This window comes from Salmo salar, chromosome 19, assembly GCF_965601325.2.
Source record: "Salmo salar chromosome 19, fSalSal1, whole genome shotgun sequence".
Lineage (NCBI taxonomy): Eukaryota > Metazoa > Chordata > Actinopteri > Salmoniformes > Salmonidae > Salmo > Salmo salar.
The window spans coordinates 65,414,928-65,441,353 of record NC_138309.1 but is presented as its reverse complement, the minus strand read 5'-3'; the positions used below and the strand labels follow the sequence as shown (position 1 = coordinate 65,441,353).

At 41.7% G+C, this 26,426-nt stretch overlaps 1 protein-coding gene across 1 annotated transcript in view; it reads right to left on the bottom strand.

Annotated features, from left to right (window-relative positions):
- Positions 1-26,426, bottom strand: part of gucy2g (guanylate cyclase 2g) — an 89,470-nt gene that overhangs the window by 21,306 nt on the left and 41,738 nt on the right. Inside the window, exons 4-16 of the mRNA XM_082965536.1 lie at positions 24,481-24,590; positions 19,540-19,722; positions 16,325-16,469; positions 15,251-15,386; positions 14,990-15,093; positions 13,009-13,175; positions 12,710-12,853; positions 12,281-12,369; positions 8,214-8,313; positions 7,052-7,123; positions 6,790-6,958; positions 6,136-6,291; positions 5,754-5,931 (exon numbers count right to left, since the gene is read on the bottom strand). Of these exons, the coding sequence (XP_082821662.1) occupies positions 5,754-5,931; positions 6,136-6,291; positions 6,790-6,958; positions 7,052-7,123; positions 8,214-8,313; positions 12,281-12,369; positions 12,710-12,853; positions 13,009-13,175; positions 14,990-15,093; positions 15,251-15,386; positions 16,325-16,469; positions 19,540-19,722; positions 24,481-24,590 (1,753 nt within the window). The remainder of the gene's footprint in view (positions 1-5,753; positions 5,932-6,135; positions 6,292-6,789; positions 6,959-7,051; positions 7,124-8,213; positions 8,314-12,280; positions 12,370-12,709; positions 12,854-13,008; positions 13,176-14,989; positions 15,094-15,250; positions 15,387-16,324; positions 16,470-19,539; positions 19,723-24,480; positions 24,591-26,426) is intronic.

Sequence of the window (26,426 nt, the reverse complement as noted above, 5' to 3'; positions counted from 1 at the left end):
ATATGTAATTCACAAGTGATAGGCTAATATTTGCAAAAAACGATCAGATTTCGACAGAAATATGGCTGAGACGCAAAGAAAATTCAGGGAGATGGGGTACAAAAATGATCAGATTAATATTGCCATTGAGAAAATTCTAAACAAAACGAGACATGATCTTTTTCAAAATGATGTGGGTAAAACAAAGTGCGAATTAAAAGTACGTATCTCAGAGCATCATAGCACCATTAGGTGCAAAAACTCGACTTACCCAGTTGCGGCCCACTTTTTGGAAGCAAATCACTTGATTTCGTCTCTGCGTTATATTGCCATCGAACATGTCACTCTCCCTAGGAGAGGGGGTGACCTTGATCATTTATTGTTAAAACGAGAGGCTGCCTGGATCTTTAATTTAAAGACTCTTGCTCCCTTCGGTCTCAACATAGACTTTGATCTGAAGCTATTCTTGTGATTATTGTGACTTTGCCATTGTAATTGTTTGTAAGCTTGTGTAGTCTAAAATGAATCTATGATCGTATGCTATCCATTTGTTTTTTGTATGCTGTTCTTTGTATTCCATTTTAATATTTGAGAATTAACCAATGATATTAGGCCACACTTGGCCATGATTACAGACACCTGTGTGTGTCTTTTGACACTATATAAACGAGTCATCCCGCAGTGTTTGTGATCATACCCTGATGAAGACAGCTTGCCTGTCGAAACGTTGGACATTACATTTTTGCATCTGAGCTCCTAGAGTGTGCGGCTCTTCTTTGTTTTCAGGCTAATATTGTCGCCCATCAGATTGTTCTTGATTTAATCTTGTCTTTATACATACTAAATAATAGATGTGTGAAATTTGTTTTGATTTAGAAGGGACCAATATCATGCACCTGTCTCGAAACAAGGTAGTGGAAAAACAGACATGTCATCTACAGTATGCACTTAAATAGCGAATGGAGGACACTTTTCCCGTGGTTCATTTTCATGCTAGCCAGATAGGCTATACTCCTGTTGTAAAGAAAAGCAATGTGCTTAATATTAGGAAAGTTGAGAAATAATTATAGTAGGCCTAGCCTATAGAAAGCTGATGGGATCCTCCAGTTTTATTAGATTTTCGATTACATTTGCATTTATGTCAAAGTGATTAGAGGGACAATAGAGTGCTGAGTACCAGGCAGTACAAGGAAGTTAAGAAGATTGGTAGGCTACTAATGACCATAAGCAACAGAGCTTGGAGAAGCCTAGTTACCATGACTAAACGGTCACGTAGAATTTGACTGCCGTCATGACCCGTGACCGCCAGTGTGACGGTAATACTGTCACCGTAACAGCCCTACTCCTGTGACTGTTCCTGTCCCAAAAGAGGAGTGCCTACTTTCCGATGCACAGGGGCCCACTGTAGGGTCCTACTCAACTGCTGGGTCTTAACCTGTTGGGGGTAGGGGGCAGTATTTACACGGCCGGATAAAAAACGTACCCGATTTAATCTGGTTATTACTACTGCCCAGAAACTAGAATATGCATATAATTATTGGCTTTGGATACAAAACACTCTAAAGTTTCTAAAACTGTTTGAATGGTGTCTGTGAGTATAACAGAACTCATATGGCAGGCAAAAACCTGAGAAGATTCCTTACAGGAAGTGGCCTGTCTGACCATTCCTTGAGCTTCTTGCCTCTGTTTATTGAAGACTGAGGATCTTTGCTGTAACGTGACACTTCCTACGGCTCCCATAGGCTCTCAGAAGGCGGGAAAAAGCTGAATGATGTAATTCCAGCCCCAGGCTGAAACACATTTGTGCTTTTGGCAAGTGGCCGATCAGAGGACAATGGGCTTAGGCGCGTGCACGAGTCGACCCCATGCTTTATTTTCTTTCGTCTTTTTACCTAAACGCAGATTCCCGGTCGGAATATTATCGCTTTTTTACGAGAAAAATGGCATAAAAATTGATTTTAAACAGCGGTTGACATACTTCGAAGTACGGTAATGGAATATTTAGAATTTTTTGGTCACGAAATGCGTCGTGCTCGTCACCCTTCTTTACCATTCGGATAGTGTCTTGAACGCACGAACAAAACGCCGCTATTTGGATATAACTATGGATTATTTTGAACCAAACCAACATTTGTCATTGAAGTAGAAGTCCTGGGAGTGCATTCTGACGAAGAACACCAAAGGTAATAACATTTTTCTTATAGTAAATCTGACTTTGGTGAGTGCTAAACTTGCTGGGTGTCTAAATAGCTAGCCCTGTGATGCCGGGCTATCTACTGAGAATATTGCAAAATGTGCTTTCACCGAAAAGCTATTTTAAAATCGGACATATCGAGTGCATAGAGGAGTTCTGTATCTATAATTCTTAAAATAATTGTTATGCTTTTTGTGAACGTTTATCGTGAGTAATTTAGTACATTTTTAGTAAATTCACCGGAAGTTTGCCTGTGTGCTAGTTCTGAACGTCACATGCTAATGTAAAAAGCTGGTTTTTGATATAAATATGAACTTGATTGAACAAAACATGCATGTATTGTATAACATAATGTCCTAGGTGTGTCATCTGATGAAGATCATCAAAGGTTAGTGCTGCATTTAGCTGTGGTTTGGATTTATGTGACATTATATGCTAGCTTGAAAAATGGGTGTCTGATTATTTCTGGCTGGGTACTCTGCTGACATAATCTAATGTTTTGCTTTCGTTGTAAAGCCTTTTTGAAATCGGACAGTGTGGTTAGATTAACGAGAGTCTAGTCTTTAAAATGGTTTAAAATAGTCATATGTTTGAGAAATTGAAGTAATAGCATTTCTAAGGTATTTGAATAACGCGCCACAGGATTCCACTGGCTGTTACGTAGGTGGGACGATTTCGTCCCGCCGACCCTAGAGAGGTTAAAGAAGGCCCTTCTGTCTTAGAGATGGAGGTATCCATCTCCACTGTGTCGCCAGTGTTGACTGGTGATTCCCCAAGTTGCTCTCTCTGTGCCCTGGTGGAGCCTTGTGCTAAAATCCCCACGTCATCACAGGTGAGCTCTGTTTTGCCTATCCTGGTTCCTGCTGTTAGGCAGAGGGTCAAGCCCTTCTCTGACCATGGATTGCCTCTTGGTCCCCATCTACTCTACAAACATTGTGCCCATTTCCGCCCCTGAACAAACAATCTACAACCCCATTGGCAATCAATGCTGGGCCCTGGTTCACAGGCTGTCTGAGCCTTGGTACCCAAGTCCTGTGCTCAGCTACTAAAGAAGCTGAGACTTAAGGGGAGGGGTGTGTGACAAGGTGCCTACAATAGCAGAACCGCCTGTTCTGGCTTACTTCCACCCAGGTCGAATTATGTTCATTACCTGCAATGCTTCAGTAGCCCATGTGTCACGCCTGCTCCCGCTCGCCCTCTCTGGCGCTCGAGGGCCAGGCTGCCCATCATTACGCACACCTGTCACCATCATTACGCGCATCACCGCTAATTGGACTCACCTGGACTCATTCACTTTGTTGATTGCCCCTCTATATCTGTCTGTTCCTCAGTTGGTTCCCCGTGTCAGCATTATTGTCATAATGTCATTTTGTTCCCCCTGTCCAGACGCTGTTCTTGTTTCATTAAATGTTCACTCCCTGTACTTGCTTCTCGTCTCCAGCGTCTGTCGTTACAGAATGCTGACACCACTATTTGAAGCATCATGGAGTTCGTGTTTTTTGTTTTTGGTGGTGACGTTGGGTCCGGATGCCGCCGCCAATGGAACCGGGGGTGCCTCAGCTGACTCGTCAGGCTTCCACGCCTTAGCTGGCTTGAGAGGTTTTCTTGCCTCGGTTTGCTCGGCAGGCTCCCATCCTACGTCATGCCTCAGCCGGCTCATCGGGCTCCCACGCCTCAGCCGGCTCATCAGGCTCACATCCCACGTCATGCCTCAGCCGGCACGTCAGGCTCCCACGCCTCAGCTGGCGCATCAGGCTCCCACGCCTCAGAGGAATCGTCGGGCTTCTATGCCCCTAGGGGGGGGGGGGGGTACTGTCAACATACCTTCATTGAGAAGTTACAAGCTGCCATCACACCTGAAAAGCGCTCAAGAGACGCTACAAGATCCAGTAGTAAGTGAAGTGCTACCCTAGATGGAAGGATGGAAAGGTCCACCAAGAGAATGTGCTCGCCGGAGCACATGAAGAACACCCAGCAACAAGAAAGAGGAAGCAGTTCCTTTGCAGCAAAGTATGTTGGCCAAAGATGGATTGTGTGCCATGCGCACTGAGTGAAAAATTGCTCAGACCAGAGAAACCACCACAAGAACCAATACCATCACCTGAAGAACCTTGGGTAAAGATTCAAGTGGTTATCTTCGGAGAACTACAAGCAGCTCTAGCTCACCAGAAGTACCTGATCATTGTGACAGACCTGTACAGTAAAAGGCCTGAAGTCATAGCCACAAGCAATGTGACCACAGCAACTGTGATCAATTGACTTTAAGATCTGTTCACACAAAAATGCCTCAAGTTCTAGTGACTGATAATGGCCCGCAATTCCAAGCTGACTTCACGTCCTACAAAAAAAAAGATGGAATGGTGCACCAGAAGACCCTGTTATACTATTCATTAGCCACCACAGGTGTAGAGAGGTTTAACAAAGTCTTGAAGTATTGTCTTCGTGCCCAGCTCCAAGAAGGAAAACAGTTCTCTGACGGGAAAAACACCCGTCGAGCTCATGATTGAAAGAACCTGGAGAGTCCCGCTGGATACAGTCCGTCCACCCTTCGTGGCTGACAAACCACCTGATGACGAAAAGCTAATGGCAGAAGTACAGAAACATCAGGATGCTCAAAATAAGTACTACAACAAAAGTAACAATGTCAAGGAGGATCCCTCACTTCAAGTTGGAGATTGTGTCTGGGTAAAGAGATCACTGACAGGACATAAGCTGAAAACCAATTTGTCTGGCCCTTACAGGATAATCACTCAACCAGGCAGACAAACCTTTCAGCTACAACATGGAACCTTCTGGAACTCAAGAAGATTGTTTTGTACATACCAGCCCGCCATATAAGAAAAGTCTGGGTTGCCTGGGCTGGTTAGTTCCTATCTAGGTTGGTCTCTACCTGTCTGGGCTGGCACGTCTCTCCCTGTCTAGGTTTGTATTTGTATTTTTATTTATCATGGATCCCCATTAGCTGCTGCCAAAGAAGCAGCTACTCATCCTGGGGTCCAGCTAAATTAAGGCAGTTTATACAATTTTAAAAACATTACAATACATTCACAGATTTCACAACACACTGTGTGTCTTCAGGCCCCTACTCCACCACTACCACATATATACAGTACTAAATCCATGTGTATGTATATTGCGTGTGTGTGTGTGTGTGTGTGTGTGTGTGTGTGTGTGTGTGTGTGTGTGTGTGTGTGTGTGTGTGTGCGCGCGCGTGTATGCATGTGTCTGTGCCAATGTTTGTGTTGCTTCACAGTCCCCACTGTTCCATAAGGTATTTTTTTATCTGTTTTTTAAATAAAATGTTACTGCTTGCGTCAGTTACTTGATGGGGAGTAGAGTTCCATGTAGTCATGGCTCTATGTAGTACTGTGTGCCTCCCATAGTCTGTTCTGGACTTAGGGACTGTGAAGAGATCTCTTGTGGCATGTCTTGTGGGGTATGCATGGGTGTCCGAGCTGTGTGCCAGTAGTTTAGACAGACAGCTCGGTGCATTCAACATGTTGGTCTCTTCCTGTCTGGGCAAGTCTGTCCCTGTCTGGGCAAGTCTGTCCCTGTCTGGGCTGGTCTCTCCACAACAGACCTTTCTGGGCTGGTCTCCTTCAGCTGCCTTCTGATGGAGCCAAAAGGAGGTCTGTAGTCAGGGTTCTCACTCCAGCAGGCCTTCAGAAGGTCGACCAGCCCCTCGTTGCACATCTGGGGGCACAAGGTCGGCCTGAGGGGCTCCCCTAAGAGAGGGACCCGCAATTGCTTGATAATCTCTGGAGAAAACCAATGAGACACAAACACTTTCTACACAACGTGATACCAAGTACAACAAGACTACCATGTCCCAGCCCCAGTTTCTAATGGACTTGATACAGAACAATACAGTTTTACCACTTTACATAACTATTTTCCCCACAAAGGACGGATTATAATTTGTGGTGTTTTCGAGGACCTTCTAGAATCAATTAATAACGCACCTTTTGGCTCCAGCTGGATATCGTGGTATGGACCCACCTCTGAGCTGTAGATCAGCTCACGCATAATCATTGCAAAGCTGTAGATGTCCCCCTTGGGTGTGCCATTGAACGGGAGCTGATCTTGCCTCAGAAGTTCTGGAGCCGTCCAGTACATCTCTAGACAAAGTGGCATCAAACTATGGTTAATTCGACTTGTGGTAAGACTTTACTTGAGAGGGGCATACATTGATAGACACATTCATAAGCTCTGTCTCAACATTCGTAATGGGTTTCATGACGTTTAATATAACACTGATATCATTTATGTCCATTTAAGGTCCCACAAACAACAATTGATAAAGGCGTCATAGGGCATTCCTTAAGTCTTCGTAAGCCCGACATAGATGCTTCACAAATTATTTTAAGCAAAGTAATACTACATAATGGTTAATATAAAAGGTTGCTACGTCTGTTGCTTTGCCAAATGTGCCATAACTCTTTTGCCCTACTTTATATAGCATGATATTTGCTTATGAATGATTTCTGAAGCATCTGTAAAGGTCTTATGAAGGAAGGCCTCATAAACATCTCCAAACACTGAATAGTCTGAATAGTCTGAATAGTGATTACATCAAACTACTCAGTTCTACTACCATGATCAATTGAACTATTAACCTTCAAATTTGGGATTTTCCAGAGGGATGACTTTGTGTTTAGTGCCGTGTTTGAACTCCCACAGTCCAAAGCCAGAGAGTTTGACCTGAAGTCTGCTGTCCACCAGACACGTGCTGGGTTTCAAGTTGCCATGGGACTTCAAGCTACTCTTGTGGATGTACTCCATCCCCTGCAAGTAAATCAACAGTGTCAAACTAAACCGGGAAAAAGTCTAGCCCTGTTCACATAAAGGACGTACCAGTCTAAAGGGATTTTTACTCACATTAACAATATCGTATGCAAAGGACAGTTTAAACATCCAATCCAGCTCAATGTCAGTGCATTTCAGAACATCCTGCAGTCACAAACAACAAAAAGGATACATTTTGTAGCAATCCTTACAACCCAATGATTGACATCTGAGTCGTGTCCATTAGGGAGGGTTTTTTGGGAAACAGAGATAAATGAGAAAGTACTACCTGAACTTTAGTTTTTTACTAAACACAACGCACCACATAATATGATCCCTTATATAGAGTGGTACAAGAAAAGCAGCAGTGGTACCACTTTAAATGAACATCAACTTGAACCCTTCTCTTATGTTCGATTCGGCTATACACAAGTTATGTTCTGGCTCAATTTGATTCGGTACAGTGAACACAAAAGGTACGGTAAGTACAGTTCCCCTTATCTAAATGTTGCTGAGAATGTCACCTTTCAGATTTTTTTCCCCCGTGGGTTGATAGCCCCAACCTTTCTAAACTTAGACCCAAATGTTTGATGCATGTAAAAAGTCATAAATCCGTAAGATCGTACAATCATAATTTGTCAAAACTCAGTTTTAGATCAACTTCAGATCAGTGTTGTTCAGCCTCAAGAGCTTGAAAATGGTCAAGTTCAAGGGTCAAATTGCGTGTCAAATTGACTTCAGATCTGTGTTGCTCAGCCTTTGAGCATCATAGGGAAATAATACTGTGACCAGCATGGTTGCACCATTCCTCTGAAGAAGCTTGTTTCTAGGACATAACGTTCAAGAGATATATAGACCAAGCTCACGGTCAAATTCCGAGTCAAATTGACACAGAACATCATGGATGTCACTTTTCTTGTACCGGGTAGGGTGTTTTATTGTGTGTAAATTACACATTTTACAAGTGTGAGATTCATACAGAGGAGAGTTGATTAAGTATGTTAGTGATTTAAAAAAAAAAATGGGTCAAATTGACCCGGAACGTAAGGGATGGGTTAAAAACTTTATGAAGCCTTTATGAACTGTTTATATGGCATTCGCAGATGTTTGACAAATAGCATTCTATATACATTGTTGTAACAGAGTTTATATAGTGTGAATTTGCTTATAAATCAGTTGTAAAGCATCTACGAAGGACTTATAAATAGTTTATGGTGGCATTTCAATCCGGACCATCACAGTCCTATGCTGTTACCTTCAGGCTGCCTTTCTTGCAGTACTGCATGACCATACAGACCTTTGGAGGGTCAATGCAAACCCCAAAGAACTGCACCAAGTTTTCATGCTTCATCTCTCTCAACTGTTTTATAAAGGAATACAGAGAATTATTTACAGAAATACTTACAAATGGGTTTTTCAATAATAATGAATTATTAATAAATATTAAGATTACATTTTTTATTGAATTCAATGTGCAATTTTAAAAACCGGAATAATCATAAGCATACAAACTTCAACTGCCAGTGATTGTTTTGGACTCAATATTGAGTCAATTATGTAAATATATATATATATATATACACACATACAGTACCAGTCAAAAGTTTGGACACACCCACTCATTCAAGGGCTTTTCCTTATTTTTACTATTTTCTACATTGTAGAATAATAGTGAAGACATCAAAACTATGAAATAACACATATGGAATCAAATAGTAATCAAAAAGTGTTCAATCAAAATATAGGTAATTTCATGCAGCACTCCATCATTCTCCTTGGTCAAATAGCTCTTACACAGCTTGGAGGTGTGTTGGGTCATTGTCCAGTTAAAAAACAATCAATAGTCCCACTAAGCCCAAACCAGATGGGATGGTGTAACACTGCAGAATGCTGTGGTAGCCATGCTGGTTAAGTGTGCCTTGAATTCTAAATAAATCACTGACAGTGTCACTAGTAAAGCACCCTCACACCATCACACCTCCTCCTCCATGCTTCACGGTGGGAAATACACATGCGGAGATCATACGTTCACCCACACTGCGTCTCTCAAAGACACGGCGGTTGGAACCAAAAATCTCCAATTTGGACTCCAGACCAAACAACAAATTTCCAATGGTCTAATGTCCATTGCTCGTATTTCTTGGCCCAGGCAAGTCTCTTCTTCTTATTGGTGTCGTTAAGTAGTGGTTTCTTGGCAGCAATTCGACCATGAAGGACTGATTCACGCAGTCTCCTCTGAACAGTTGATGTTGAGATGTGTCTGTTACTGAACTCTGTGAAGCATTTATTTGGGCTGCAATTTCTGAGGCTGGTAACTCTAATGAACTTATCCTCTGCAGCAGAGGTAAATTCCTTTCCTGTGGCGGTCCTCATGAGAGCCAGTTTCATCATAGCGCTTGATGGTTTTTGCGACTGCACTTGAAAAAATGTTAAAAGTTCTCTAAACGTCTTAATGTAATGATGGACTGTTGTTTCTCTTTGCTTATTTGAGCTGTTTTGGCCATAATATGGACTTGGTCTTTTACCAAATAGGGCTATTTTCTGTATAACACAAATTATTGGCTCAAACACATTAAGAAGGAAAGAAATTCCTTCTTGGACATAAATTATGGACTTTATCGAACAAAACAAACATTTATTCTGGAACTGGGATTCCTGGGAGTGCATTCCGATGAAGATCATCAAAGGTAAGTGAATATTTATAATGTAATTTTTGTCATTTCTGTTGACTCCAAAATGGCGGGTATCTGTATGGCTTGTTTTGATATCTGAGCGCTGTACTCAGATTATTGCAAAATTTGCTTTCGCCGTAAAGCTTTTTTGAAATCTGACACAGCGGTGGCATTAAGGAGAAGTGTATCTATAATTCTGTGAATAACTGTTGAATATTTCATCAACATTTATGATGAGTATTTCTGTAAATTGATGTGCTCATTCACCGGAAGTTTTGGGAGGCAAAACATTTCTGAACATTACACGCCAATGTAAAATGGGGTTTTTGGATATAAATATGAACTTTATCGAGCAAAACATACATGTATTGTGTAACATGAAGTCCTATGAGTGCCATCTGATGAAGATCATCAAAGGTTAGTGATTAATTTTAGCTGTATTTCTGGTTTTTGTGACGCCTCTCCTTGCTTGGAAAATGGCTGTGTGGTTTTTCTTGTCTAGGCGCTGTCCTAACATAATCTAATGTTATGCTTTCGCCGTAAAGCCTTTTTGAAATCGGACACTGTGGTTGGATTAACTAGCGTCCCACATACCCCAGAGAGGTTATTAATCCCCACGACCGAAAGTAAGTTCCTGGCAACATGGACCGGGCCGTAAGAGGTGATAGAGAAGCTGGGACCCGTCAATTACCACACATGGCAGCCAGGGAGACGGAAACCCCAACAGATTCACCATGTGAACCTGTTGAAGAAGTGGCACCAGAGGACAGTCTTGGCAGTGTTATGGTCGGGACCCAAGATGCCAACGATACCAGTTGTGGTTCCGAGCAATGAGGACCTCGACCCGGCCCAAAAGCAAGCGCTCAGGGAGATCGTCGATCAGAACATGGCGGTGTTCTTCGAGGCCCGGAAAAACGGTACAAAAGAGACCATATCGGATTCCTGAGGCCCGAAGGAAGGCCATGAAGCAGGATGTGGAGGCTATGTTGAGGATTGGGGTCGTCGAAGAGTCCCACAGCGCATGGTGCAGCCCCATCGTGTTGGGGCCCACCCCAGATGGTAGCCTGCACTTCTGTAATAATTTCCGGGGTGTGAATGACATCAGCTTGTTCGACGCCTACCCCATGCCGAGGGTGGACGAGCTCATCGACCTGACCAAAGGATATTGGCAGGTACCATTGGCAGCCTCCTCCAGGGAGAAGACGGCGTTTTCGACACCGTATACCACACATTATATCAGTACCGGGTGCTCCCATTCGGTCTCCACGGAGCCCCACCCACATTCCAGTGCCTGATGGACAAAGTACTTCGACCCCACCAACAGTACGCAGCGGCCTATTTGAATGATATCATCATCCACAGGCGGTGCTGGACGCGCTCAGGCAAGCCGGGTTGACAGCAAACCCCAAGAAATGCAAACTAGGGTTCGATGGGGGAACGTCAAGCACCAGGAGAGGAAGGTCCACGCGGAACGTGACTGGCCTGTTCCACACAACAAGACACAGGTCAAGTCCTTCCTGGGACTGGCAGGATACTACAGCCGGTTTATCCCCAACTTTACGGCTATAGCTTCCCCCCTCACCGATCTAACCAGGGCCGGCCTCCCGAAAACAGTGAAATAGACGGGCGAGACCGAAGCGGCGTTCAGGCGCCTGAAGGAAGCGCTGTGCTCCCATTCGATTCTCATAATGCCCGATTTCCAGGTGCCGATGTTGGTCCAGACGGACGCATGCTACACGGGACTAGGGGCCGTCCTGCCCAGGCACACAATGGGGAGGAGCACCCCATCATGTACATAATCCAAAAGCTGATACCCAGAGAGATAAATACTCTATTGTCGAGAAACATTGCTTAGCAGTGAAGCTAGACACTCTCAAGTGTTGGGTACCCACTTCACCCTGGTAACTGACCATGATCCCCTGCTCTGGGCCAGGGGAAGGGACACAAACGATTGGGTCACCAGGTGGTTCTTGTCCCTTCAACGATTCTCTTTTTCTGTGGTGCACAGGTCAGGGGCGAAGCATGGAAATGTGGATGGCCTATTGAGAAGGGAGACATACGTCGCACTGACGACAGCCCCCTCCCCGACAGAGCTAACGGGGGTGGCTCCCTCTGCTTGACGTGCCAGGTCTCGACGAGATCTCCGGCCAGGACTAGTTGGGGCTGATTGCTCACCAGCTAGACGAGTCCCATAAAGCTGCTAGAAGGGCAGCACACGGGAGAGGGGACTGGGGGAAGAGAGGTGACTCCCGTATAGTCGTGCTCAGTTCCAGGGATAACGGAGGGAGCTTAGTTTTGTTCCCCACAGGATACAGCAAGACCCGGAGCCCAGAAGACGGTATCCCAGATAATTATTTTGTTTGTGTTTGTTTTTTAAATAAACACCCTTGAAAACGAGCTAATCCAACTCTGTCCATGTCTGATCTGTGTAAACGTCTTGACCAAACCCCCTGGTCTGCCACAAAATATACAGTATATTTATATATTTTTTTACATAGGCCTACCATTCAAAAGCTCAGTTCTTACCTTTCTTAATGTACTAACCATGTGTTTGTTGGATTTATACTTTACAAATGGTTAGAAGTTAAAAAGGCATTGTACTAAATGTTTGAAAATGCCACAAAAGGGCTTCAGTCTAGTGAAACCCAACTTTACCATGTTGAACTCTGCGATGATGGATGGCTTCCTGATATCGCTGACAGATTGATTCTCCATGTATTTGATGGCCACTTGATTTCCCTGAACACAATAGAGGTAGGTAGTAACACAGTGTCAGTAACACATATGCAGGCACACAGTTGCAGTTAAAACATCTATTATATTGTAATCTATTAGATTGTATCAGTTGCAGGTAGAGGCCTTTATGGATAACACTTTAATTGAAAGGGTTATACATTATGCATTCATAACACCTGACATGATAAACAGTTCAAAACACATGAGTTTTGCTTCAACATTCATAACGGCTTTCATGTTAACATCTATGTAATTTATGACATGGCTTTGGAACAGTATGTTAATTTAACCGGCAGAGTCATCCTGCTGTAGAGTAGATAGATTGTATTCTGTCAGTGTATACCTGAAAAAGACCTATAGTGGAGTAGATGTGCTCTTTCCCTGCGTTGTCTCTCAGTCCGTAGCTAGTGGAGGAGAGAGTGGTCTGATAGGAGCCTCCACTTCCAATCTTACTGGCTGTCGTGCTCAGAGATAGGGCCGGCACTCCCTAGACGTTAACCATATTTGTGTTAGTTACATACATACTTTGAATACATTCAGTTAGACAACTGACTAGGTATCCCCTTTCCCTTTGGTTTCCATTTACACAATGTTTCAGATGAGAGGAATCGCAGACATATCCATTTTTGAATTGGCTCATACTTTAGGCTCTTTGATAATAGTGATCTCATTGTAGTTGATGATACACCAGCAGGAGCCGGCCAGCCTGGTCTGCAGCCGAAACTTCTGCAGCATAAGGAGGCCAATGAAGACCAGGGCTGACACACCAATGAGAGGGGACACCACCAGCAAGATCACCAGGGATATATCTGTTTAAAAAAGCCCAGGTTTAGCTTTAAAGTGACCATTTAAGGGACAATTTAACATAAAAGTTTCCAGATATTTTCAGACATCAATTGTAGACTAATATTGAGATACTACCACGTCTCAGGTCATCTGGTGTGTAGACACACTTATGTTTCTATCTTAAATACATCGAAAACATAAGCACCATATCATTTCCTGATTTTATTCTGGCTGATCTTTTCAATTAATTTTAGGTTGAGGTATATAGCTGGATAAAAGACATGGGACGTGGATTCATTTTGAAATTAGAATATTTTTTAGATTTAAAAACATTTGATCATCTTTGATTATGGAGTGTAATGTCCCTTTAACAGCAAGACCACAATGTACAGCTATGGATATATAGATTGATATGAGTATATCTATAGTTTAATACTGTTATAGGGGAATGGAAAGACTTTAGGAGGTAACGCTAAGAAAGTAGATGTATTCAATCCACTCATATTAAACGTAGATTTTACATAGAAACATCTCTATTTTTTTAAATTTTGAGCTTGAACAATAGTTTATTAGAGGTATGGGTAGCACCATCTTGAATTTACATAATAACGACTGATGCCAATGTGTCATTGGTAGGCTTGACCAAATTGTGATTTTTAGCACCGTGACTGAAAGTGAATGCTGCCACCAGGAAGCGCCTCGCCTCCACTGGACCTGAAAGGTTTCTCACAACTTTGACAGCTCTGCTGTTGAGATCAGGATGACAACATTAAGGTAAGAAACTGTGTACAATTAGTTTCTATGTTGGTAATTATAATATTAACATTTTAGAGGATAATAAATAAATAAATTGAGACGTGTATGGTCTGTTTACATTTATTTTAGAGGCTATTTATACAGATTTTTTTATAAAACCTGTATAAACTGTATTTATAATTATATGATCATATTTTAGCTTGATAATAATTATATTACACAATTTCTGATATGGCTTACTGCCATTCATTCCAATTAGACTGATTTGGATTTCCCTCTGACCAATACGGCTGCCATTTGCACCCCATTTTGGAACTTTGAAGGTTCATGACATTACATTTTATAATACGATCTATATGATCTTCTCCTACAATTTTTGCACAGATATTGTTCATTTTAGGCAAAAAAAAAGTGTCATCCTGTTACATGTCACTGGACACTCTATATTCTGCTGTCTTTTGGATTTTTGTTCATTTTCCCAGTTTTTGCTTTTGGAATGCCACGGTTGCCATGGGTAACAGTGCTGTTACAATGCATAAGATGTATGCATTTGTAGGCCAATTTGGAAACCATAGAATGACTACATTACCCACAATGCGCATTGACTGAACATTCCAAATTACGATGGCAATTTTGTATCTCAATAGTAATTATATTTATATGGTGAAGGGCCTTCTATGGTGTAGGGCAGACCAGTAACTGATTTTACTGTGCATCACAATAGTCATCCTATTTCTATAGTAAAGGGCCAGACATTTTTGTAAACAAAACTTCTTGTCACACAAGATGCCACTGGTGGATTCAAAATGAGTAGCTTAATAATTATTTACATGTCCCAAGTTACATTTGCAAACTAATTATTTGTCTGTATACATAATGTGAAAAGTGAGCAATTGACAGTGAGCAATGAGCAAAATAACCATAGACAGCAAATGGACAATGTATAAATAGTATTTCTATGGTTGCAGTCCTCAAAGAGTGAATTGCATTGAATTGTAATAATCAGATCCAATGATTTACCGCCTGTAGGGTGGGATGCCACTAGTGTAGATTATTGTTGGATGGTGATATTGGGAATTACCATTGGAGAGCCATTGACAAAGCTTGTTGTCAAAGCCACAGTCAGGATTATCAGTCGGAGGCGTTCCCTTTGGCCAGATCACAGATACAAACTTTGGTGTCGGTCTGCAAAGGAACAACGTGACATGTATTCTACAAACCTACTATCCAATATTCATGGCGGTCACAATTAATTGTATGTTACAGAAATGGCCAGTTATTTACAAAGAAATTACAAGGTAAAATGGCAATTTAATTGAAATTAACTTAAACATTGTGTCACCTGATAGATTTGGTGTGGCTGTCAAAATGAAGGATGGGCACAAATGTGGTGCTGTCATCAGTATGCTGCAGATCATAAATGGAGTAGTCCAAGTTCCTCTCACCCTCCTCATCAAAGTGGACCAGTCCAGAGGCTCCTGTAATACACAGGTCACCACATACAATGATTATGCTCACATTGCGCTCATTTATAAATCCTCCATAGCAGTGCAACACCAATTATTAATACTCTATAAATGGGTTAGCTGACAACGTCACGAAAAACAATGCACACGCTTCAATGGGGCAGAAGGCAGTGTGTTGTTATGATTCTGGATGGCCAGATATCTAGCAACAATGACAAGAAGCTGCCATGTGGGGAATTGTAGGTGGCTCGTTTCAGCTAGTTTTATCTTGTTCTTGATACCATGTCTTGTTTTGAGTTTTTTTGACTGATGTCATGTCTATGCTAATAGGTCAAAACATTTCGCTAGCTAGCTTACCAACAACTGTAATGATGTATTTGAGAGACAACAAGTGCTCATTGTGCAAATGTATGTTTTCAATAAACATTAGAGCTGAAATATCATTACATGCTGTCAACAATCATGCTGTCAACCAACCATGTCCAGTTTGGTGCAACAGGTTCTTATTGACAATGGCAGCTGCTTCTCAACAGAAAAATCTGTAAACAGGTAAATTCATTTAAATGAATGGATAAAATAATACAATTTAGCATATGCTCTTCTCCAGAGTGACTTACAGGAGCAATTAGGCTTAAGTGCATTGCTCAAGGGCACATTGAAAGATGTATTCCCTTGTCAGTTTAGGGGTTCAAACCAGCAACCTTTCGCTACTGGCCCAACACGCTTAACTGCTAGGCTACCTGGCCACCATTATTATACTGTCCTATAGACTTGAGTGTAGACAGCTACTCAGGGCTTGGATTTCTGAATGTCACTGCATTGTAATGGGACCAAATAAATTAAAGGTTTAATTTATTTTACAGGGACAATGAACATTCCAGAGTCCAGACATAAACGTGCTGGAGTTTTTTTGTCTAGTCATGAATGAATAGAAGCTGAATTGAAGCTACCATAGAAGTGGATGTTGTTCTTGTTCTTCAGTCTCTGGAGCAGTTCACCGCCGTCATGGGGGTCTTTGCCATCTTTAAGGACTTCTTTCAGTCCCATGGCATAAAGCAGAACTGCATCGTGCAAGTAGGCAGAGTAAGGGCTAACCTGGAACACAACATCACCCACAGCAGAATCTCATACTTTTACTAGATCGCAATGAAAAGTGTAAGATTTGCTTGAAGGGACTTCATAAAGCATTCATAACCCATTCATAAGCAATACATAAACAATGTGTTGTGTATTGAGTTACTTTCTGCCAAGCTACAAGGGGTTAATGGGGGTATGATTTTGGGCGTCAAAGTTGAGACTGTTCTAAAGTGATCTTACCACACGTGAATGTAATGTTGATCTGAAGTTTTTAGTAAAAACCCCTGTCTTAAGCTGTCCTTATTTACTAGTTGAGAGATGTGATACAATGCTTATTGTCAACATCTGCAAGACATAATGAAATATCAACTTAAGTTGAAAAACTGCTAATGAATATGGTTAAAATGCTAATGTATGTGATATGTATGATATGTAATGTTGAAATTAAATGTTTTCAACCCCATATCACACACTCACAAACTGAAATACAGTATCTCACAAAAGTGAGTACACCCCTCACATTTTTGTAAATATTTGAGTATATCTTTTCATGTGACAACACTGAAGAAATTACACTTTGCTACAATATAAAGTAGTGAGTGTACAGCTTGTTTAACAGTGTAAATTTGCTGTCCCCTCAAAATAACTCAACACACAGCCATTAATGTCTAAACCGCTGGCAACAAAAGTGAGTACACCCCTAAGTGAAAATGTCCAAATTGGGCCCAATTAGCCATTTTCTCTCCCCGGTGTCATGTGACTCGTTAGTGTTACAAGGTCTCAGGTGTGAATGGGGAGCAGGTGTGTTAAATTTGGTATCATCGCTCTCACACTCCCTCATACTGACTGGTCACTGGAAGTTCAACATGGCACCTCATGGCAAAGAACTCTCTGAGGATCTGAAAAAAAGAATTGTTGCTCTACATAAAGATGGCCTGGGCTATAAGAAGATTGCCAAGACCCTGAAACTGAGCTGCAGCACGGTGGCCAAGACCATACAGCGGTTTAACAGGACAGGTTCCACTCAGAACAGGCCTTGCCATGGTCGACCAAAGAAGTTGAGTGCATGAGCTCAGCGTCATATCCAGAGGTTGACTTTGGGAAATAGACGTATGAGTGCTGCCAGCATTGCTGCAGAGGTTGAAGGGGTGGGGGGTCAGCCTGTCAGTGCTCAGACCATACGCCGCACACTGCATCAAATTGGTCTGCATGGCTGTCGTCCCAGAAGGAAGCCTCTTCTAAAGATGATGCACAAGAAAGCCCGCAAACAGTTTGCTGAAGACAAGCAGACTAAGGACATGGATTACTGGAACCATGTCCTGTGGTCTGATGAGACCCAGATAAACTTATTTGGTTCAGATGGTGTCAAGCGTGTGTGGCGGCAACCAGGTGAGGAGTACAAAGACAAGTGTGTCTTGCCTACAGTCAAGCATGGTGGTGGGAGTGTCATGGTCTGGGGCTGCATGAGTGCTGCCGGCACTGGGGAGCTACAGTTCATTGAGGGAACCATGAATGCCAACATGTACTGTGACATACTGAAGCAGAGCATGATCCCCTCCCTTCAGAGACTGGGCCGCAGGGCAGTATTCCAACATGATAACGACCCCAAACACACCTCCAAGACGACCACTGCCTTGCTAAAGAAGCTGAGGGTAAAGGTGATGGACTGGCCAAGCATGTCTCCAGACCTAAACCCTATTGAGCATCTGTGGGGCATCCTCAAACGGAAGGTGGAGGAGTGCAAGGTCTCTAACATCCACCAGCTCCGTGATGTCGTCATGGACTCCAGTGGAAACCTGTGAAGCTCTGGTGAACTCCATGCCCAAGAGGGTTAAGGCAGTGCTGGAAAATGATGGTGGCCACACAAAATATTGACATTTGGGCCCAATTTGTTTATTTTCACTTAGGGGTGTACTCACTTTTGTTGCCAGCAGTTTAGACATTAATGGCTGTGTGTTGTGTTATTTTGAGGGGACAGCAAATTTACAATGTTATACAAGCTGTACACTCACTACTTTACATTGTAGCAAAGTGTCATTTCTTCAGTGTTGTCACATGAAAAGATATACTCAAATATTTACAAAAATGTGAGGGGTGTACTCACTTTTGTGAGATCATGTATATGTGTGTACATTGTACAATCAATTAGTGAGAGAGAGATGAAAATATCACTTTCATTTGTATATCCACTGTAGCCTGCTATAAATCATGGCAAAGTTGGTTCCTGTTCCAGTCATGTCTTCTGTCATGTTCCTGTGAGTCAAACAAAAACTCTCTAATGATTGGTTTACAATAGAGCCTCCCACAATGCAGGTGATGGCTGCAGGATGAAGTTGGTGAAGAGCAACTGCAGAAACTTGCAGTCGACTGTAGTCAAAACTTCATGACCTTTGATCACGATTTTTGTAAAGTTCATGCAGTTGACATTTTTTTGGCCAATTTTTATCCCCATAAACAGTGGTGTCAGTTCAGCTCAGCTAAACCTAGGGTATGGCAAAGTGGGGTGTGTGGGGGTTGGAAGTTGAAGCTCATTTACTGCATTTTTACACAATTTGAAAACTCTAAAATGCTATTTGCAGAACAGAAGAAAAAAAAAATTGCCCCCAGCCATAATTATCACCAAAAATAAAAGGTTTAAATATATGTGGAACGGCATATACAATGTTAACAACTACTCAACCTCATCATAAATTGACTAATTTACTTTTGAACCGTGCATGCAGTGCAATGTGAAATAGATGCATAATACATACAAGTCACAACAAGGGCGACTTCAAATGCTGACATCCATAAGCGGTGCGTCAGTTTAAAGCTATTTTTCACCATGAAATTTAATCTTTATAATACTCTAAAACAGCCATTACATTTGATTCGGGATTGGAATGATTTGAGTCTACTTTTTTGTAGCCTACTTTAACATTCTTGGTCGTGAGCTAGGGTATTACGACTGCCATACCCAACTGACACCAATGCTCCATAATGCAATACACTTTGAAAGGCGATTTGACGAAAGTGATTCGCTCGAATGCACCATTATGATGGATTATGCAAAAAATCCTGGTAACATTGAGGACCTCTTTTCTCTCACCTCTTTTTCTGATTTAAGTTTGCTGTGAAAAGGGTGCGTCTTCAGCCTCTCATAGACTTGCTGAAAGAAGTCGTAGTAGTCGTAACCCTCATTGGACTTCTGACCAATGACAAAGGCCATGTCGAAGGCCCTCATGGTCGCCAGGTCTTTCCTGTTGTTCATGGCATATTTCCACAGGTTGTCCTGTTCAAACCAAAAGTGGTGGACAAAGATGGGTTTTTATAGCTGCATTCCAGTGTAAAAAGTTGTTCCCCTTACACCTTAGCCAAATACATTTAAACTCAGTTTTTCACAATTCCTGACATTTAATCCTAGTAAAAATTCCCTGTCTAGCTAGGTCAGTTAGGATCACCACTTTATTTTAAGAATGTGAAATGTCAGAATAATAGTAGAGAGAATGATTTATTTCATATTTTATTGCTTTCATCACATTCCCAGTGGGTCAGAAGTTTACATACACTCAATTAGTATTTGGTAGTATTGCCTTTATATTGTTTAACTCGGGTCAAACGTTTCGGGTAGCCTTCCACAAGCTTCCCACAATAAGTTGGGTGAATTTTGGCCCATTCCTCCTGACAGAGCTGGTGTAAGATTCAGATTTGTAGGCCTCCTTGCTCACACACGCTTTTTCAGTTCTGCCCACAGATTTTCTATAGGATTGAGGTCAGGGCATTGTGATGGCCACTCCAATACCTTAAGGACAACAAAGTTAAGCCATTTTGCCACATCTTTGGAAATATGCTTGGGGTCATTGTCCATTTGGAAGACCCATTTGCGAACAAGCTTTAACTTCCTGACTGATGTCTTGAGATGTTGCTTCAATATATCCACATAATTTTCCTACCTCATGATGCCATCTATTTTGTGAAGTACACCAGTCCCTCCTGCAGCAAAGCACCCCAACAACATGATGCTGCCACCCCCATGCTTCGCGGTTTGGATAGTCTTCTTCGGCTTGCAAGCCTCTACCTTTTTCCTCCAAACATAACGATGGTCATTAAGGTCAAACAGTTCTATTTTTGTTTCATCAGACCAGAGGACATTTCTCCAAAAAGTACGATCTTTGTCCCCATGTGCAGTTAGTCTGGCTTTTTATTGGGGTTTTGGATCAGTGGCTTCTTCCTTGCTGAGCAGCCTTTCAGGTTATGTCGATATAGGACTCGTTTTACTGTGGATATTGATACTTTTGTACTTGTTTCCTCCAGCATCTTCACAAGGTCTTTCGCTGTTGTTCTGGGATTGATTTGCACTTTTCACACCAAAGTATGTTCATCTCTAGGAGACAGAACGTGTCTCCTTCCTGAGAGGTATGACGGCTGCGTGGTCACATGGTGTTTATACTTGCGTACTATTGTTTGTACAGATGAACGTGATACCTTCAGGCGTTTGGAAATTGCTCCCAAGGATGAACCAGACTTGTGGAGGTCAACCATTTTTTCTGAGGTCTTGGCTGATTTCTTTTGATTTTCCCATGATGTCAAGCAAAGAGTCACTGAGTTTGAAGGTAGGTCTTGAAATACATCCACAGGTACACCTCCAATTGACTCAAATTACATCAATTATCCTATCAGAAGCTTCTAAAGCCATGACATCATTTTTCTGGAATTTTCCATGCTGTTTAAAGGCACAGTCAACTTAGTGTTTGTAAACTTCTGACCCACTGGAATTGTGATACAGTGAATTATAAGTGAAATAATCTTTCTCTCAACAATTGTTGGAAAATTACTTGTGTCATGCACAAAGTAGATGTCCTAACCGACTTGCCAAAACTATAGTTTGTTAACAAGAAATGTGTGGAGTGGTTGAAAAACAAGTTTTAATGACTCCAACCTATGTGTATGTAAATTTCCGACTTCAACTGTATATATATATATATTATTTTTTTTTTTATTATTATTTTTCTCTCAAATTTTTTGCACAAATTTGTTTACATCCCTGTTAGTGAGCATTTCCAAGATAATCCATCCACCTGACAGGTGTGGCATATCAACACGCTGATTAAACGGCATGATCATTACACAGGTTCACCTTGTGTTGGGGACAATAAAAGGCCACTCTAAAATGAGCAGTTTTGTCACACAACACAATGCCACAGATTTCTAAAGTTTTGAAGGAGCAGGCAACTGGCATGCTGGCTGGTGCTGAGGAGTATTTCTGTTCGTAATAAAGCCCTTTTGTGGGGAAAAACTAATTCTGGATTGGCATGTGCCCTCCCATATGCCCTCCCATCTGGCTGCTCCCCTGCCCAGTCATGTGAAATCCATAGATTAGGGCCTAATGAATTTATTTAAATTGAATGATTTCCTTCTATGAACTGTAACGCAGTAAAATCTTTGAAATCATTGCATGTTGCTTTTATATTTTTGTTCAGTATATAGTGCTGTCATCGATCATAACCCCGATATTTAACCCTGTTTAATATTTAAAACACTGATTGCATTTAGAATGCACTTCCCCTATTATATGAAAAAGGGGAGAAGTGCTAGGTTTTTCTAGCTGGTTACAAGGACAAACTTGTGTTTTGACGGGCCTCCCAACTGACGCAGCAGTCTCAGGCACTGCAGTGCTTGTCCGGGTAAGGGGACGGTTTGGCCGGCCTGGATGTCCTTGTCCCACGCGCTCTAGCGACACCTGTGGCGGGCCAAGCGCATGCACACTGACACAGTCGCCAGTTCTATAGTGTTTCCTCCGACACATTGGTGCGGCTGTGTCAAGAAGAAGTGTGGCTTGGCAGGGTCGTGTTTTGGAGGACGCATGGCTCTCAACCTTACCATATCCCGAGTCTGCATGGGAGTTGCAGCGATGGGACAAGACTGTAACTACCAATTGGATATCACGAAATTGGGGGAGAAAAAGGGCTAAATGACGTGTTTTGACATGGCAGGAATCAATAATTCAGTGGGAGATAAAGATGCTGTTCTATTCCACCGGAGCAGACCGGCAAAATATGTGCACTCGTAACAACATGTTTGCTTTAATCCGTTATTTGTTAAAATAATGATCAGAAATGATTCCAATCGTTTTTCCACCATTCAGTTTCCCCATAACAGATTTTAGAAAAACTTCAAATAAGGCCTGTGTTTTGTGTAAACTCACCCTGGTGTGACATTTTGATAACTGTGTAAATCTCTTTCGGACAAGTTGACTTTTATCAATATATTCGCTTGTATTTATCCCCCAAAACGAAATGCTAATTAGCTGCTAATGTGGCTATCATACAGAACTACAAATGCCTGTCTCAAGCTTCACATCACTCACCAGGGCCATGATGATCTGGACGAGAGGTAAGAATCTCAGGATTAGCTATCTAATGTTAGCTAAATTGAGTAATTAATCAAAAGGCTACATTTGTTTAAATTTACAATTCTGTGAACTGTCTTTGCATTTACACAATACATGTTATCTAGCTAGCTAGCTAGCTCATGGTTAGCTAGTTATCAACCTTAGCCTGGCTAGATGGGTACATTAGCCATATACTTGTCTAGCCATTTAAATGCATGAGAAACTAATAAAAACAAGTTTAACTTTCTTTGACTTTTATAAACCAACAGTCTAGCTTGCTAGTTAACTAGCTAGCTAACTTAGATGGTGATGCTAGGTGTTCTTGATAATGTTTGTTTGTGTCTGTGGGTGAGGGGTGGGTAGCCTACTTCAAGCACTACTTGACTTGTAACTACCCTGGCTACAGTGCCTTGCAAAAGTATTCATCCCCCTTAGTGTTTTTCCAAATGTTGTTGCATTACATCCTGTAATTACAAAATTTAAAAGTGGTGCGTGCATATGTATTCACCCCCTTTGCTATGAAGCCCCTAAATAAGATCTGGTGCAACCAATTACCTTCAGAAGTCACATAATTAGTTAAATAACATCCACCTGTGTGCAATCTAAGTTTCACATGATCTCAGTATATATACACCTGTTCTGAAAGGCCCCATAGTCTGCAACACCACTAAGCAAGGGGCACCGCCAAGCAAGCGGCACCATGAAGACCAAGGAGCTCTCCAAACAGGTCAGGGACAAAGTTGTGGAGAAGTACAGATCAGGGTTGGGTTATAAAAAAATATCCAAAACCTCTGAACATCCCACAGAGCACCATTAAATCCATTATTAAAAAATGTAAAAAATATGGCACCACAGCAAACCTGCCAAGAGAGGGCCGCCCAACAAAACTCACAGACCAGGCAAGCAGGGCATTAATCAGAGAGGCAACAAAGAGACCAAAGATAACCCTGAAGGAGCTGCAAAGCTCCACAGCGGAGATTGGAGTATCTGTCCATAGGACCACTTTAAAGCGTACACTCCACAGAGCTTGGCTTTATGGAAGAGTGGCCAGAAATAAGCCATTGCTTACAGAAAAAAATAAGCAAACACATTTGGTGTTCGCCAAAAGGCATGTGGGAGACTCACCAAACATATGGAAGAATGTACTCTGGTCAGATGAGACTAAAATGTAGCTTTTTGGCCATCAAGGAAAACTCTATGTCTGGCGCAAACCCAACTTTAACTAACCCTAACTGTGGCATCAAGCTACACACTCACGCACAATGACACTCCAACACACACACACACAATAACATGCTCACACATTTATACTGACTCTACACACACGCACACACACTCACATAAAATCATAATTTACGCTGCTGCTACTCTGTTTATCATATATCCTGATGCCTAGTCACCTTACCCTTATACATATCTAGTTCTATCACTCCATGCACATTGTAAATATGGTGTTGGAACTGACCCTGTACATAGCTTCTTACTTTCTCGTGTTCTTCTTATTTTTATTTATTGTGTGTTTTTGTTCTACCTTACGTTATTTTTAATGCTACATTGATTTTGATTACTGCATTGTTGGGTTTGGAGCTTGCAAGAAAGGTATTGCACTATATTTGAAACTTGAATTAAGAAAGACTTACTCACCAAATTGCCACTGACCTCAAAATGCTGCAGAAGGAAGAAAACATACTCTCCAGCCATTAGGTCTTGCCTCTCCGCCTCCATTAAAAGGTTAATTGCATCCTCGGCGTTGGTCATCACCACAATCACTAGGAGAAGATGGGAAATTATGGTTTCGGTAACTTAGGTTTCAGTAAGCATTTTTGGCCAGTTTCCTTGACAGATTAAACCTAATCCTGGACTCAATAGTGCTTTTAATGAAATCTATTGAGAATGCTTTTTAGTTCAGGACTAATATTAATCTGTTTCTGGGAAACCAGCCCATAACGTACTGCTGGTTGGTGGTAGGAGCTTAGTCTCGCGAAATGAATAGACCTGAGTAAAATTATGTCAGGTCAATACTTTCAATTGCTTTAGCTGTGCTTGATTATGTTCAGTGCATAGAGCGAATTAAAAACAAAAAACAACGTTTTGTGTGAAGTAGGCATTGGTCTGAAGCCGAAAAAGAAAGGAAACTCACGCAATGCCTATTCCACCCATGCTCTACCAAGGTTATCCAGCAGACAGCTTTGGGCTACTAAAGTTTCTATGTTGGTATTGTCTTTCAAACTATGTGTAGGCAGGTTGCTTGGGATTCAAACCTTCTTGATATTAACAGCTGATTTTCCAGAGGGAAGCGAAAAACCAGAAACCAATTTAAACCAACATGGAGTATAGACAAATGAGCAAGCTCCTGGAAAATACACAAATAATCAACATGTACACATTAACTATTTACAGTGCATTCAGAAAGTATTCATACCCCTTGAATTATTTAACAGTTTGTTGTGTTATAGCATGAATTCCCCCATTTATACACAATACGCCATAATGACAAAATGAAAACATGTTTTTAGACATTTTTACAAATGTATTGAAAATGAAATAAAGAAATATATCATTTCTGGGTAAGTCTCTAAGAACTGTCCACAGCTGGATTGTGCAACATTTGCCCATTATTCTTTAAAAACATTATTCCAGCTCTGCCAAATTGGGTTCTGATCATTGCTAGACAACCATTTTCATGTCTTGCCATAGATTTTCAAGTAGATTTAAGTCAAAACTGTCACTCGACCACTCAGGAACATTCACTGTCTTCTTTCTAACCAACTCCAGTGTAGATTTGGCCATGTGTTTTAGGTTATTGTCCTGCTGAAAGGTAAATTAATCTCACAGTGTCTGTTGCAAAGCAGACTGAACCAGGTTTTCCTCTAGGATTTTCCATTCTGTTTCTTTTTATCCTGAAAAACTCCAGAGACCTTAACGATTAAAAGCATACCCATAACATGATGCAGCCACCACTATGCTCGAAAATATGGAGAGTGATACTCAGTAATGTGTTGTATTGGATTTGCCCCAAACATAACACTTTGTATTCAGGACAAAAGGTTAATTGCTTTGCAGTATTTTTTGCAGGATTACTTTAGTGCCTTGTTGTAAACAGGATGCATGTTTTGGAAAAGTTTTGTTCTGTATAGGCTTCCTTCTTTTCACTCTGTCAATTAGGTTAGTATTGTGGAGTAACTACAATGTTGTTGATCCATCCTTAGTTTTCTCCTACCACAGCCATTAATTAAACTGTAACTGTTTTAAAGTCACCATTTTAAATATTGATAGTGTACTGTGTCCATTTGAACTGGCACAAATCGTTTTTCAGCTCTACATGGGAAAGCTTGCATTTCTCCGTGACAGACTCATGCCCACAATCAGCCACTCTGCCATAAAGCACTCTGTCCCTGGGCAGTACCATTGGGATGTTGTTCATTTCAAGGATGTGGGCAACGACTTCTTCCTTTAGAGTCTGAGAACCGGTCTCTACGGAGGTTCTAGCAAGACAGACGCAGTACTACACACCACCACACTCACTGCCACTCCAGAAAACCAAAGGTTATTTTCAGAGCACACTAATACATTTGAGTGAGTGAGTGAGTGAGTGGTGTGGCTGT